Here is a 14,638-nt window from a genome sequence, read left to right as displayed (position 1 = left end):
CCCTGTTGTTGTTTTATTCTGTCTCCACAGTGCCACTGAATGATCAAAGGGACATCTGGTTTTCCGATATCACTCACAGTAATTTAAGGACCCATTGGGATCCTGCACCAGGCAGGGTCCTTAAATATTTGATTAAATACAATGAAGTGGGAGATCAGAACGTCAAGGAGGTGAGGTGATGTGTTCCATTGCAGAATAACATGAAGCAGTATTTTATAATCCTTTCTCCATTTGTTGCCCACCTTTTCCAGTATCTCACCCAAGTGTCAAACCATTATGTGTAAACTTAGATACATGGCAATTGCAGCATGATCCTAACCTCACTCTTCATGCGAATACACCTACTTAATCTCTGCTAATCAGGTTCCTATTGTTCAGATTCAGCAGTTTTAACGAGCTTTTAGCCAGAACATTTGCTGGATGTTAATGAGGTCTGCCCATTTAAATTGGCTGAGCTGCCCATTGAAATTCCTAGGCAGGAAGTTTAGCAACTTACTGCCCGGCATAACCCACTTTCTTTGCTCCACCGCTGATGGTCATGGCTTCAGATGCCTGGACCCTAAGCTCAGGAATTCCATCTCTAAGCCTCTCCACCTCTCTCTGCTCCTTTAAAACCTTCCTTAAAACATATGATTTTGACCAAGCTTTTGGTCACCAGTCTTAATATCTCCTCCTTTGGCTTGGTGTCCATTTTTGTCTGGTTATGCTCCTGTGAGACACCTTTGCTTTTTGTCTATGTTATAGATGCTATATAAAGGTAAGTTTAGGTAAGTAAAGGTAAAGCATCCAACTTGGCTGTTCACAATAATTTAAGTAATAAAAAGTTTATCTGCATGGCTTGCACATGAGCAAAGCATTTATATTTCCAATTCCTGTTGGACAGCAATCATTCCATTTAAAATAATATTTTCATACATTGGGATGTGGGCATTACAGGTAAGGCTGGCATTTATTGTCCATTCCAATTTTCCCTGAGAAGGTGATGGTGAACCAACTTTTTGAACCACCAGTAGTGGCTTGAGAAAAGAGAGACTTGTTAGACCACTTCAGAGGGAAGTGAAGAGTCAACCATGTTGATGTGGGACCAGAGTCACATGCAGACCTGGTAAAGATGGCAGGTTACCTCCCCTGGAGGATGTTGGTGAACCAGTTGTGTTTTTACAAGTAATTGCAAGAAGGATGAACATAAGAGCATAAGAAATAGGAACAGGAGTAGACCATTTGGCCCATCGAGCCTGCTCCACCATTCAATAAGATCATGGCTGATCATCTTGTGTTTCGATTTTCATTTTGTTGCTCAGAAGCCATTACGGAACGAGCTAGGACTCACTTATCTGTTTAATCACATAATCTGATAAATAATCCAGCTCCTTGACTTTTCATTGGCCTTATCTCATTCAAGTATTAATCAGTACACATTTGAAAGGCAGGAAATACACATAAGAGCATGTGGAAGATTATAGAATACTGTTTATTTCCTACGATACTTTATTTATTATGCTCTCGTAGGACTAGATATTGGGGCTGTAATGCTAAACCCTGATCATAAGGGACATAGAATCTTCTTACAGAAGAGGCCAATGATGCTGAACCAAAGATAATAGCTGAAATTTCTAAGAGTTTTTCATTCTAGCATCCACCTAGAAAGGAGTATGGAGTATAAAATTCGGGAGGGCTTGGTACCACTGTACAGGGCATTGGTGAGTACACGCTTAGAGTACTGCATACAGTTTTGGTTCCCTTATTTAATGAGAGATATACTTGCACTGGAGGCAATTCAGAGAAAATTGACTAGGTTGATTTTTGAGATGAAGAGGTTACCTTAAGAAGAAAGGTTGAGCAGGTTTGACCTAGACTCAGTGGAATTTAGAAGAATGAGAGGTGATCTTATTGAAATATATAAGACCCCAGGGGCTTGACAGCATAGATGCTGAGAGAATGTATCCACTCGTGGGGGAATTTAGAACTGGGGGACACAGTTTCAAAATAAAGGGTAATAATAATTTCAGATGGAGGTGAGGAGGAATTTCTTCTCTCTGAGGGTCATTAATCTTTGGAATTCTCTAATTCAGATAGCAGTGGGGGCTAGGTCATTGAATAAAATCAAGGCTGAGTTAGACAGATTTTTGATCTACAAGGGAGTCAAGGTTTATGGGGTCAGGCAGGAGAGTGGAGTATAGACCACGATCGGATCAGCCATGATCTTATTGAATGGCAGAGCAGGCTTGAGGGGCTGAATGGCCTAATTCTGCACCTATTTCCTATGCTCTTATGTTCTTACAACAATCCAACAGCTTTGTGGTCACTTTTAGCGACACCACCTATTTATTTCCAGCTTTTGCAATCTGAATTCAAATTCTCAAACTGCCCATGGTGATATTTGAACTCACATGTTCTGAACTATGCATCCAGGCTTCTGGAGAAATTGAATGCAGTTGAAAAAAAAAAGAAATGGAAATATAAAAGCTAAGTTATATCAAACCACTACCAATGATTCATGACAGAAGTCCATCTCCGTCTTCTCAAGGGGCAACTGGGAATGGACACCAAATACCAGCCTTGCCTACAGCCTGAGAATGAATAATAAAAATGACCAGCCATATTGCCCTGAGAAAGTGGTGGTGGGCTGCCTTCTTAAATTGCCAGTAACAGCTTGATACACTGAGAGTCTTGCTATGCTACTGCAGAGATTGGTGAAGAATCGAAATACAAGCTATGAAACAAGACTCAGAATTAAATAAGATTGGTGGCAATAAGGACCACAAACCTGGGTGTATTAGGGTGGTGGAACAACGCTTGGCTGGTTTAAGATGTAACATTGGCACAGGAAAAGTAAACAGACAGAATTTATGTGTTTTCTTTTATTGCCCATTATCACTGTGTTTGTATGTAAGAGATGTGTGCTTTCTTGGCCTCAGAATGAGTTTCCCAAATAAATAATTCCAGCAGTAAGCTTTTGTAAGTTTAAAAGTAAAGTAGGTTATTTATTATTACACACTTACCCCAAATTTAATGTAACATTTCACATATCTTCTTACACACACTCTGTCACACACACAAAGATTAAATGAAGGTAATAAACTGTTACAGCTTTTAATTATCGCAGCCTCTTTTGTGGCAGGCCTGTAGTTTCTTAGATTACCGTGACACTTTCAGGTTGAAGTGAAGCTCTTGTAAAGCAAGGGATTCTCAGCAGGTTGTGAGGTTTCTTGTAGTTGATTTTCTAGGAGGTTGGTTCTCAGGTGATTTTTATCCAGAACAAGTTGGGAGAGTCCTTCTCTCTGTTAGGATCTCCCACGATCAGAGTATTGCTGTTTATTACCTGAACTGCTTGGATGACTTGCAGCTAGCTCGATGGCTTCCAGTTGAACTCTCCATCTACAAAATAGCTTTTTGCTGATTTTAAAACAGACAATTAAATAGCTTCCTCATCATGTGACTTCCACACGTTCAAAGTCCTTTTTTCTAAACAAAGGGTGGTGTGTATGTTGATTCCTGTGTTGTTGTTTAACACCATGAGTGTTTGAGACAGTCAGGATCTTTGTAACTCTTTCGAGTTATCAACAGATCGCATGTAACTCTTTCGAGTACATTCACAGTTCTTGGTTTCCGGGAGTGGGACATGAATCCACAACCTTCTGATTCAAAGGCGAGGGTGCTATGAACTGAGCCACAGCTGACACTTCCTCAGGATCTTTGTATTTGGATAATTCATTCAATTTGATAATTAGATTCAGGAAAGGGCATTGATTCAATATCAGCCTGGAATGTTTGTTTTGTTCCTTTTTGAGACATGGGGAGTGGTTTCAATCCAGTAAAGAGGTCAGGTGACCCTCGGGTGGCCAACTTTTGCAGCCTTCTGTGTTCAGTTTTAAAATATAAAAAATAGTTTGAAGTTCAGAGTGAAAAATGTTGGCACTGGACATGACACTTATCCCACATGAGTCAAGCCGGACAAAAGGACATACGTTCAATTTAAAACAGATCTTAGATGCCTTTCTTTACAAGATATTTGAAAGATTTCATTAAGTAAGGGAATTGACTCAGACACTACAAGAACAGCCTTGTAGTACGGTAATATAGCTCTATTGACTAGGTGAGCGTAGGTGTTGGTGGAGAGGGAGGAATAAGTCCACTGGGCTGGATGCTCTTCCTCATTTTTACCTTTTTTTATGTGTACAATATATTTTGATATAAATTTACTTTCTTATCCAAACAAGCGTAACCAATATTTTTTTCTTTAACCTGTTAGTTGGAAGTTCCGGCCAGTGATACTTCTGTGCCACTAACACAGCTTACATCTCAGACGGACTATGACATTTCAGTTACTGCAGTGTACGACTATGGCCCCTCAGAACCCTTGATTGGACAAGTAAACACCTGTAAGTAAGATGCTTTAGTCAAGTGCTGAGACTTTGTATTTTATAACACACCTCATAACTTCAGATAATTGGAGTGACAAGAGAAACTGGGATTATTCTACTTAGAGCAGAGAAGGTTAAGAGAGATTTAATAGAGGTGCTCAAAATTTTGAAGAGTTTCATAGGCAGAAGAGTCAGTAACCAGCGGACACCAGATTTAAGATAATTAACAAAAGAGCCACTGGGGAAGATGGGCAACAAATGCTGGCCTAGCTAGTGATGCCCACAAGGCCTGTTTCTGTGTAACCTAACAGCGAGTTGTTATGATCTGGAGTACACTGCCTGAAATGGCGGCAGAATCAATAGTAACTTTCAAATGGGAATTGGATAACTACTTAGAATTATGGAATGGTTATAGTACTAGAACGAGGCCATTCAGCCCGTTGTGTCCATGCCAACTCTCTGCAAGAGCAACTCAGCTGGTCCCACTCTCCCATCCCTTTCCCCATACACCCGCAAATATTTTCTCTTCAGATAATTATCCAATTCCGTTTTGAAAGCCACAATTGACTCTGCTTCCACCAAACTCTCAGGCAATATATTCCAGGTTATAACCACTCGCCACTCCCTCATGTCACTTTTGGAAAAGGAAAGGTTTGAAAAGCTATTGTGAAAGAGAAGAGGAGGGCAACTAATTGGATAGCTCTTACAAAGAGCTGGTAAAAGTATGATGGATCGAATGCATATTATTCTGTTATGGACTCTTCCTAATCCCCAATTAAAAAGCAATTATCCAGAGCCCTTAAAAATTTTTATAATCCTCAAACCCTCTTTTCAATTGATATTGACCTTATTCGCTTTAGAAAGTCAGTGGTCTGTGAATCAGTTCCTTCCTCTGGGAGTTAATTCCACTGATTCAGCGGGTTGTGTTCTGCTTAGATTGGGTGCAGCTAAGGAAGTTCTCATCCATGACCCATTCCATTATTGATCTAGGAGTGCTTAAACTTTAAATTTAATTAATCCTGCAATACCTAAATGTTCCATTTACCCAGTTCAAATTATTTTGAAATGGGCAAACACGACTGATGCAGAAAGTCGAAACAAAACAAAAATAATTACATGAAACACATGGTTCCCTACTTAACCAAACCCATAACCTTTCCCAACAGAGAAATTAATTCTTTTTCATTTATTCATGGGATGTAAGTGTTGCTTAGTGCCTAGGCCATCTCCAATTACCCTTGAGAAGATGGTGGTGAGCCACTGACTTGAACCACTGTGGTCCGTGTGGTGTAGGTACACCCACAGTGCTGTCAGGGAGGGATTTCCAGGCCAGGATTTTCCTTTCGTCAGGCAAGGTAGGCCCGTGAGCGGCTGGGACATGGTCCACCGCGATTTCACGCCGGCTAACCAATTAACGGCCAGCCAGTGTGAAACGCGCACTGAGAATCTCAGCACTGCTGGGGTGGGGTGGGGGGGGGGGTGGTGAGAGGAGCGTGAGTGCTACAGTCTGCGCATGCGTGTGGGAGCGCGCACTGAGAGCCCCCTGCAGGCACAGACCTGCCTCAGGGAGCTGAAGAATTTTACAATCAAAAATAAAGATCTTAAAAATAAGGGAAACATATCCTCACACGGTGACTCAGGCACAAGAACAGGGACATATTAAAAATTATGTTTTAAAATCTTTTTTTAATTACTGCTGGAAACCTCGTCCGCTTATTAGCCCTCTTAATTGTCGGCAGGCTCACTGCTGACTCTCGTGTGCGCCCGCTGACTGAAATATCGCGTGTGCGCATGAAGACGTCGGGACACTTGCCCGGTGTCATCGCGCACTATTATATGCCCGATCGGGTCAGGCGCCGCCCATCGTAAAATCCTGCCCTAGGATTTTGACCCAGTGACAGTGAAGGAACACCGATATAATTCCAAGTCAGGATGGTGTGTGACTTGGAGGGAAACACACAGTGGGTGGTGTTCTCATGCATCTGCTGCCCTTGTCCTTCCAGGTGGTAGGAGTCAAGGGTTTGCCATGGTGAACTGCTGCAGTTCATCTTGTAGATGGTACACGATGCTGCCTCTGTGCGAGGGTGATGGAGGGAATGAATGTTTAAGGTGGTGGATGGGGTGCCGATCAAGTGAGCTGCTTTGTCCTGGATGGTTTCAAGCTTCTTGAGTGTTATTGGAGCTGGATTCATCCAGGCAAGCGGGAAATATTCCATGATATTCTCACCAGTGCTTTACAGACTAAATATATTATGTGTGTGACATTGTGTCTATCCCTGTAGAGCTCTGAAAGTAATAAAGATGTAGTTTTACCATTTTGACACTCGTCCAAATGTGTGGTGATATAAATTTCAATATAGCTAGGAATCATAGAGCAAGATAGAAACCAGAACTTGCCCCCAAAAACTTGCCAGAAACTCTGCAAAAATTCAAAGCAAGATATGAAACATAGCAGTTAATTGGATATGATATATTGGACTTGAGCGAAGACTGCTGTAATGAAACCTCTGCTACACTGGTGAGAGTTATTCCTGATCATTCAATACAGTGGAATCCTAAGTCATGCTCGACAAATATTTGCATATTTTTAAGAGATAGTGACTAGAGGATATGCGCTTGCTGCTTATGATGTTAGCAGCAAAAAGTAATGAGGATATCAATGCTCATTGTAGTTTTTTGGGGGTGTGTGTTGACCTATACGTCTCTAGCAATTCTCTTCTCTTTTAAGACACTCTTTAACATCCACCTTTCTGACCAAGCTTTTAGTCATCTTTCCTAATATGTCCCTCTTTGGCTCAGTATCAAATATTTTTTTTGTTTGATTATGCTACTCTGAAGTGCCTTGGTGGCATTTTAATGCATTAAAGGCATCATATAAATGCAAGTTGTTGTTGTTAGTCCATTGGTGAACAGTGCCAGTATCTTGAATCTTTCCTCATACGGCCTCCCTTCCCTGACCATTTCTCCCACGCCATGATCCTGGCCAGGATTTTGGGCGGGACCAGAAAATCCTGCCCAACGTCAATGGACATTTGACCACCTGTCTGAATTTTCCATCCTGCTTGCAACGGGCCCGCCAAAAATCACAGTCCCTGTTATTTTTTGCTAATTGTGTACATTTAAGATCTCACTGGTTCTGTTTCTTCTCACCACAGTGGTTGTCCCAGCACCATCAAACCTACGCTTCACGGACATCCAGGAGAACCGCTTCCGGGTCCACTGGGATCACGGAGCTGAGGATGTGGCCCTCTACAGATTGTCTTGGGTTCCATCTGGGACAGGCGACAGCAAAGAGGTGAAGAAACCCGTGCTTTCTGCTTCTTTTGTAACTCCAGCCGACTTTCTAATTTGTCTTGTAACGTGCGGACATGAAGAAAACCACTGCCACATAGATCTGTATATGTATGAGAATGTTCCTTTTTTCCAGCACTGATGTTCCATGCCTCGTTGTCATCCCTTCCATCCTTCGCTCGTGGGCTTCATCCTCTGCTGAAGTTCAGTTCAGTGAAGCCCGCTGGAGTGGTTATTATTAATGCCTGAACCATGACGGGGAGTGCCAACAGGCTGTGGCATTACAGCTGTATCCACTCCTGTCTTTGACCCAAAGCCCTCACACATGGAATTCTGGCACACTTCCGGATAGGGTGAGGGATGGGGAACTTCCCCTTCCCTGATTTATAGCACCCACTGTCCTGATTGAGTTTAGCTGTACTGAGAAGGGGCCAGGTTTGACCATTAGTGTGTACTGAGTTAGCAGCTCAGTGGATGAATTCAATGAGGTGTCAGGGGAGCCAACAGCTCTCACTGTTAAAGCATATTTTTCTGGGTGGTATGTGAGGGGTTTTGTCTAAGCAGTGTACAATATGGGGAGCGATTTTTACCCTTACCACCCATCCCCCGCACCTGGTGAAAACTTTGCCGGGTAGACAGTTAAAACACTAAAGGTGGCTCTTCCAGCTGCCTTGTGCTGACCTAGGTTTTAACCCTTTCTGTTCTGAGCAGCTGGCCGGTCTAGGGCAGGTAGGGTCCTTCTTTACGTTTGCAGGTCAGGGCTCAGGCTATGATTTTAATTCCAGCTAGAATGTGGAGCTCTTCTGACTTTCCCACCAGGTGCAGGAAGAGGATTGAGGGCAACAAAGAAAGTTTAGCTCTCCTTTGCCCAGAATCCTTTCACTTCTATTAGATCTCCCTGGAACCAGCCCTCCTCCTCCTTTACATCTACTGGTATAACGGTGATTGGACAAAACGTCGGCAGCTACTTCCTGCCTAGTCTGGGCAAATATTGGAGTGGCAGTGCGACAACCAAACATGCCGATTTAAAAAGGTCAGAGGTCATGGTGGAAAGGAGCAGACCCCTGCAGTTTCTGCTTGAGAGTTAAAATGAAAGCCTGAAGTTTGTTCCCAGGTGCTCGACCATGAAGGAGAAGCACGGAGGAGCTTAGGGAATTCCCTCAGGAAGGAGGGAAACCTTGAAGAGATCCTGCCGTGTCTCCGTTGGTGAGCATCTTCAAGATGGCGGAAGAGAGGCCAGGATGAGCCCAATCAGCCTCAAACACGAGGTGTAGCCAGGAAATGAAAGACGAGAAAGGAATGGGGAGCAGCATCACATCTACAATGGATGGGGAGAGCTCTTTAAACCACACATAACAAAAACATGAGCACTTTCTTCAAGTGGTTTTGTTGTGCACAGTGATCAGAAAAATGTTTTCCACATGCACTATATGCACCAAGTATTAAGATGTTGAGCTCAGTTGACTCAACCAAAGAAGAGCCTTTATTCAGCGAATAGAATAGTCCAAATCAATTTGTTCCTTCAATTAGATTTTCTGCAGAGATGCTCCACATAGCTGCCAGAGAATGGCACTAGGGAGGTTGGCAGCAGCCAAGGAGTTAATAAATTCAATTTTGTTATGGGATAGGATTTTAAGATCGCTGTGGCCACCTGAGTGATATCAAATTCAAACATCCCCATTTGATCAAAATAATCAGTTTTCAGAAAGCAAATTGATTCCAGAGACTAACCCCATATTGACCTACCTTTCTGCCTGTTCTTCCAGATAATTATTAATGGTGATGAGAACAGCCAGGTTTTAGACGACCTGAATCCTGACACCTTGTACGACGTTTCCCTGACTGCCATCTACCCAGACGAGATGGAAAGTGAAGATCTCTCCAGCCCCCAGCGCACATGTAAGACAGAAATTCTCCATCAGTCTTTTCTGTCCCCTCCCCCTCTCCAATTATCTTCAAATATTGAAAAGGGGACAAAGTTGAGCGGAAAGCACACCCTGCACGTTGTGATGTGCAGCTGATCTTTACGTTCTTTGGGTGGGAGGGGGGTGGAGATTGTATGTTGCCCTTGATTCTCTGCTTCCTCTGCATGTGACATGCGTCGGTAAAAGAGTATAGTGAAGAGTACTTCTGGGCTTCACTGACTAGCCTGGTTGTGACTGACTTCAGTATTCCTGGGCTATACACGATTCAGCCAGGAGGGCAAGTAACCAGACCCCTCAATGCCTCCTCCAACTGCCTCTCCTCTGATTATAAGGAACACCCTTCCCCGACCCCGTTACCTCCTCCTTATAGAGAAATGATTGGCCTCACCCCATTGCCTCCCTATCTTGGCATAACTGTTGTAGATGGTACAATGGTAAATAACAAGCAATTTTATATTTATCTAACATTCCATTTAAACTGTTCCAAGTAACTTTACTGGATGAGATCAGCAGATTGCTAATCATTAAGTTAAACACTGTTGATGATTGCTTTTATGGGACTTTAAACAATAATGCCCCATACCATTTGCCATAAGTAGGTAAGGTGACAGGAAAAGACCATCAGCCCCGACAAGCGTGCCTGTATTTGATGGAATTTTACCCGACTGACCCACAATATTCCTCAATCTTCATTCTCCAGTGATACACCTCAATGTCTCTTGGATCTATTTCTACCATTGAGTTCAGTGAACCTTCATGGCAACTTACTTCACTCCTTTTCCCCACCCCCATTCCATTATCCCTACGTGTGAAGCAGCTTTACTTTATCCCAGTTTCTGAAATTTCACCTTGCATCTCCTGGCACCAGTTTTTCCTTGCCCTCTCGCTGATCTCTCTGTCCTCCGTCTGCTGCACTATTCCAATAGAGCTCAACATAAGCTTGAGGAACAGCACTTCAACTTTCGATTAGGCGCTTTACAGCCTCCCAGACTCAACATTGAGTTCAGCAATTTTAGATCGTAATCTTTGTCTCCCCATTTTGCTTCCATTCTCTTTGCAGGTTTCGATGGAAATTGAAGATCTTATTTTTGCTTTCGGACAGCAGATGTTCATCATTCTGTCATTCACACCTCCTCTGGGCACATCTCTTGTTTCTTTACTTGTCCCACTTTCACGTTGACCCTGCACCACCAACTCTTTTGTCATTTAATGCCTCCTGCCTTTCACCCTATCGCAGACCTTCCCATTTTTTTTTGCCACCTCCACCCTTTCATCTGCAAAAAACCTTTTAAAACCTTAAAACCATTTCTACATTTTCACAGTTCTGATGAAAGGACCTGAAATGTTAACTCTATTTCTCGCTCCCCTCAGATGCTGTGAGACTGGCTGAGTATTTTCAGCAATTTTAAAAAATGTGACTTTTGTCTTTCACGCGGGACAAATTTTCACTGGATTTTTGTGTCTAACAGCGGGAATGTTTCTGCCAAACTTCCCAAAGTTACACAGCTCAGTGGGAGAGCTCCAGGGAAATTCCCTCCCACCGCACCCCTCCCCTGAACACTCGCTGGCAATTGGCTATAAACCTGAGGTATAATTGAGTCTAGGATGTCAACCAACTTTCTGTTCTAATGTAAACAAAATACCTGATATTAATGTATCTCACTTTTAATTCTTTTAGTGGCAAAGCCGACTCCGACTGTCCCAGGTAAGCATTCAAATTCTGGCATTCCCTGTTGGAAATCCCTCCTTACAAGGAATATGGATCAGAGAATCAGGGTTCCAGTGTTAATCTCTGTCACTGAAAGAAGCTTCCCTGTGGGAGCATTCCCACATCTGAGTCTAAATGAACCCCTTTCAAGACATTCCCGATAGATGGAGACTGGAGCTCTGACTCAGAATTCCGAGTTGACTTTCACCAGAATACCTCCATCCATTGGGTGAATGCACCACCTGCTCTTATGGCTTCTAGCAGGCCGTGGAACCCTCCTGCTGTAGAGGGCTTAGCTCCCTGGGCTGGGGCAAAGATAGTTACAGCCACAGATGAAACACTCACATTGCAGCCCGTGAGATTGTTACACAGCCTGTGAGTCCTTCCAATGCTTTACACTGTTCTCCAAGGGAACAGTGCGAACATACCAAAACAATGACAACCCTCTCTGATGCACGCCACAAATGAGCTCAGATTCCCTGCTGGGGATCAACATTACCTTTGTACCATGAGCGAAACTTGATTAGAAAATTACTGTGAATGATCTTAGAAATGGAACACTGCCTTTGTGCAAAAAGTACGTACAATATTTTTTTTCATTTATAAGCACATTACACACAATTAAACTGTTATTGGGATTGAATAAAACCATAGCAGAATAGAGGACCATTTGTTCAATTGTGGCTATTCTAACTCTTTGAACAAGTTATCCACATAGGCGTGTGTTCCCCATGCCCACTTGCCTTTTACCTTCTAACCCTGCAAATTTTCTCTGCCTTATGCAATCTTATGGTGTGCCAAATAGGTCTAACAAGTTGGCCGTGCAGACTCAGTGGGCCAAATTATCTTCAACCTTTTGTAATTGCAACAAAAGTATGATAGAGTTCCTTTGGGAAATCAAGACTAAATGTCTGCCAAGTACTTTCCCATAAATATGCAAACTGCTCACCTAATTTCTCGGAGACAGTTTTTGCAGAAAAGTGTAATTGCGGATGCCTGAGGAGGACATAATGATGCAAATGGGTTCAAACCCAGCTTGGGAACTCCATCCATTGACTTGAAAAATCCAATGTGAAGCGAGCTTTGACAGCTGGAACCCTGATGCTAGTGAGCAAGGGTCCTAGCTTGGCATTGATTTTGGTGTTGATCTCTTAGAGACATACCGCAGAGCCAGATGGAGTGAGGAACAAGAATGTCTTGGCGGTGCACTAGAAGATGTGCTGAAGAAGCTCAGTTTGAGACACGTTCTTGCAGTTGGTAATCCTGATAACAGCTTTGTTGTACCGCTGGCACTGCATGATCAAGAATTGGAAATTCCCATCCTTGAGCGAGCAACTCAAGCTGACAATCCAGTGCCAATACCAAGGAGGTGCTGCGCTCTCAGAGGTGCCATCTCAGTTGAGATCTTATACTGAGGTCCTATTTATCCCTTATTTGGATGTTAAAGATCCCCATGGTGCCATTTTGAAGAAGAGCAGGGGAGTTCTCCCTGGTGTCCTGACCAACCCTCCTTCAACTAAAATCATGAAAAGCAGATTGCCTGGCCATTCTCTCATTGCTGTTTGTAGGAGTTTGCTGTGCGCTGCCACATTTTCGACATTATAACAGTGACTGTACTTCAAAAGTGCTTCATTGGCTGTGAAGTGCTTTGGGAGGTGCTAAGGTTGTGAAATGTGTTATATATATATATATATATGTAGGTTCTTTCTTTCCTTGTCTTTGGGGAAGGAAATGGCTTTTATGTTAATGATGTTTATTTATTTTTCAGCAACTCCAACTCCTCCTCGTAACCTCCAAGTGTACAATGCCACGTCACACAGCCTCACTGTGAAGTGGGATCCTGCCATTGGTCGAGTTCGCAATTATAGGGTTATCTACGCACCTATGACTGGAGATCCCATTGAACAAACGGTAATCCCAATTGTTTTTATCACCCTCATGTGCCTCACATTGTCTTGTACATGTGGTAGGAGTCTGTAAGAGACAGTGAAATAGTCATGTAGCAGCATGGTACGCTTATTTTTCTTGATCTGAGAAGCCAGCGAGCCAATTGGAAAAGCTGTTATCGAGATGAAAGAGAGCTTCCATTTCTGACAAAATGATGGAGCATCCATGATGGGCCAAATGGCCTACAAAATGACTTGGATGTGTAGCAAAGGTTATTGAAACAAAAATGTGGCATAACTTTCCTGGCAATCAAAAAGAAAATCAATTTGCTAATTTTGAATACAATGCACCTTTGAATTTACAAATTAACCATAGATTTCCCTTGGTAGTAGTTTTTGCAATGCATGTAAATACTGATGCCTGGACTAAATGGTGCGATTGATTTAAATCCAACTAGACTCCTCCATCTGTTGGTATAAATAGTCTGATATGAAGCAGGTTTTGACAATTGCAAAAGCTTGGAGTGTGACACACCGAGATGCAATGGCACACATGGTGATGTGTGATTACAAATTAGCATGTTATTTTTGTAGAAATGCTTTTACTTTCAAATTATTTGCAGCTGCCTTAACTTACCTTTAAAATATTGCTTGCAACTATTAGGAGATCTTAACTGATCTCAGCACAGTCCTCATTGTGAGTTGCCGGAGTATTTTTTGACTTTCTACATGTTTAATGTTTCAGTATATTTGTTTAAAAATTGTCAGGGCCAAAATTATTGGCATTCTGTGCAGACACTTAACACATCTGCATCAAGTTTCTCTGCTTTACCAGATGTTGCTGTCTCGGTTTCAGAAACAGAGAGTGGGGGTTGTTACAAGCATGTTACAGTAACACCACATATAGTCATTTCTACCTGCCCATTTTCTTAAAACTACTTGTCTCAATTTGCACAACGTTATGCAAAAAGACATTGAGATCCACTAGCAGATGTAAAAATTGGCAGGGCTATGGGTAAAAGGGAGAGGAGTGGTGGGACTAGCTGAATAGCTTGCACAGAGAGCTGGCACAGGCATGACGGGCTGAATGGTCTCCTCCTGTGATTCTATGAAAATGAAAACCTCCCAAAAAAACTAGCACCGGAGCACAGTTTTAACTAGTGCTGACTCTGTCCAAGAACACCCAGGGCAGAATTTTCTGCCTGTCGGGTGGGCAGAGTGGGAGCGGGCGTGAGCAGGCGTGGACCCGATCGCTGACCGCGCCGCCATTTTATGCGGGCAGGCCAATTAAGGCCCGCCCAGCGTGAATCGCGGCTCCTGAGGCCAGCAGGAGTGGGCAGGAGGCGGCGGGACTGCAGTTACCGCCAGGTCCAGTGGCGACCCGGCAGCTTGTTTTAAAAGGTTGCTGCAGCCTTTCACGGGCTGTGAATTGTGGCCAGTGGAAGGGTTCCCCAGAGCGCTGCT

At 43.0% G+C, this 14,638-nt stretch overlaps 1 protein-coding gene across 3 annotated transcripts in view; it reads left to right on the top strand.

Moving 5' to 3' along the window:
• Positions 1-14,638, top strand: part of col12a1a (collagen, type XII, alpha 1a) — a 273,614-nt gene that overhangs the window by 98,215 nt on the left and 160,761 nt on the right. For all 3 annotated transcript variants that reach the window (XM_078557493.1, XM_078557491.1, XM_078557492.1), the window contains 6 exons: positions 31-170; positions 4,253-4,382; positions 7,520-7,659; positions 9,422-9,554; positions 11,259-11,285; positions 13,057-13,199. In XM_078557493.1, the coding sequence (XP_078413619.1) occupies positions 31-170; positions 4,253-4,382; positions 7,520-7,659; positions 9,422-9,554; positions 11,259-11,285; positions 13,057-13,199 (713 nt within the window). The remainder of the gene's footprint in view (positions 1-30; positions 171-4,252; positions 4,383-7,519; positions 7,660-9,421; positions 9,555-11,258; positions 11,286-13,056; positions 13,200-14,638) is intronic.

This window comes from Cetorhinus maximus, chromosome 14 (assembly GCF_964194155.1).
Source record: "Cetorhinus maximus chromosome 14, sCetMax3.hap1.1, whole genome shotgun sequence".
Lineage (NCBI taxonomy): Eukaryota > Metazoa > Chordata > Chondrichthyes > Lamniformes > Cetorhinidae > Cetorhinus > Cetorhinus maximus.
Note: the sequence above shows the minus strand (reverse complement) of the source record. Positions and strands in the feature narration are given on the sequence as shown.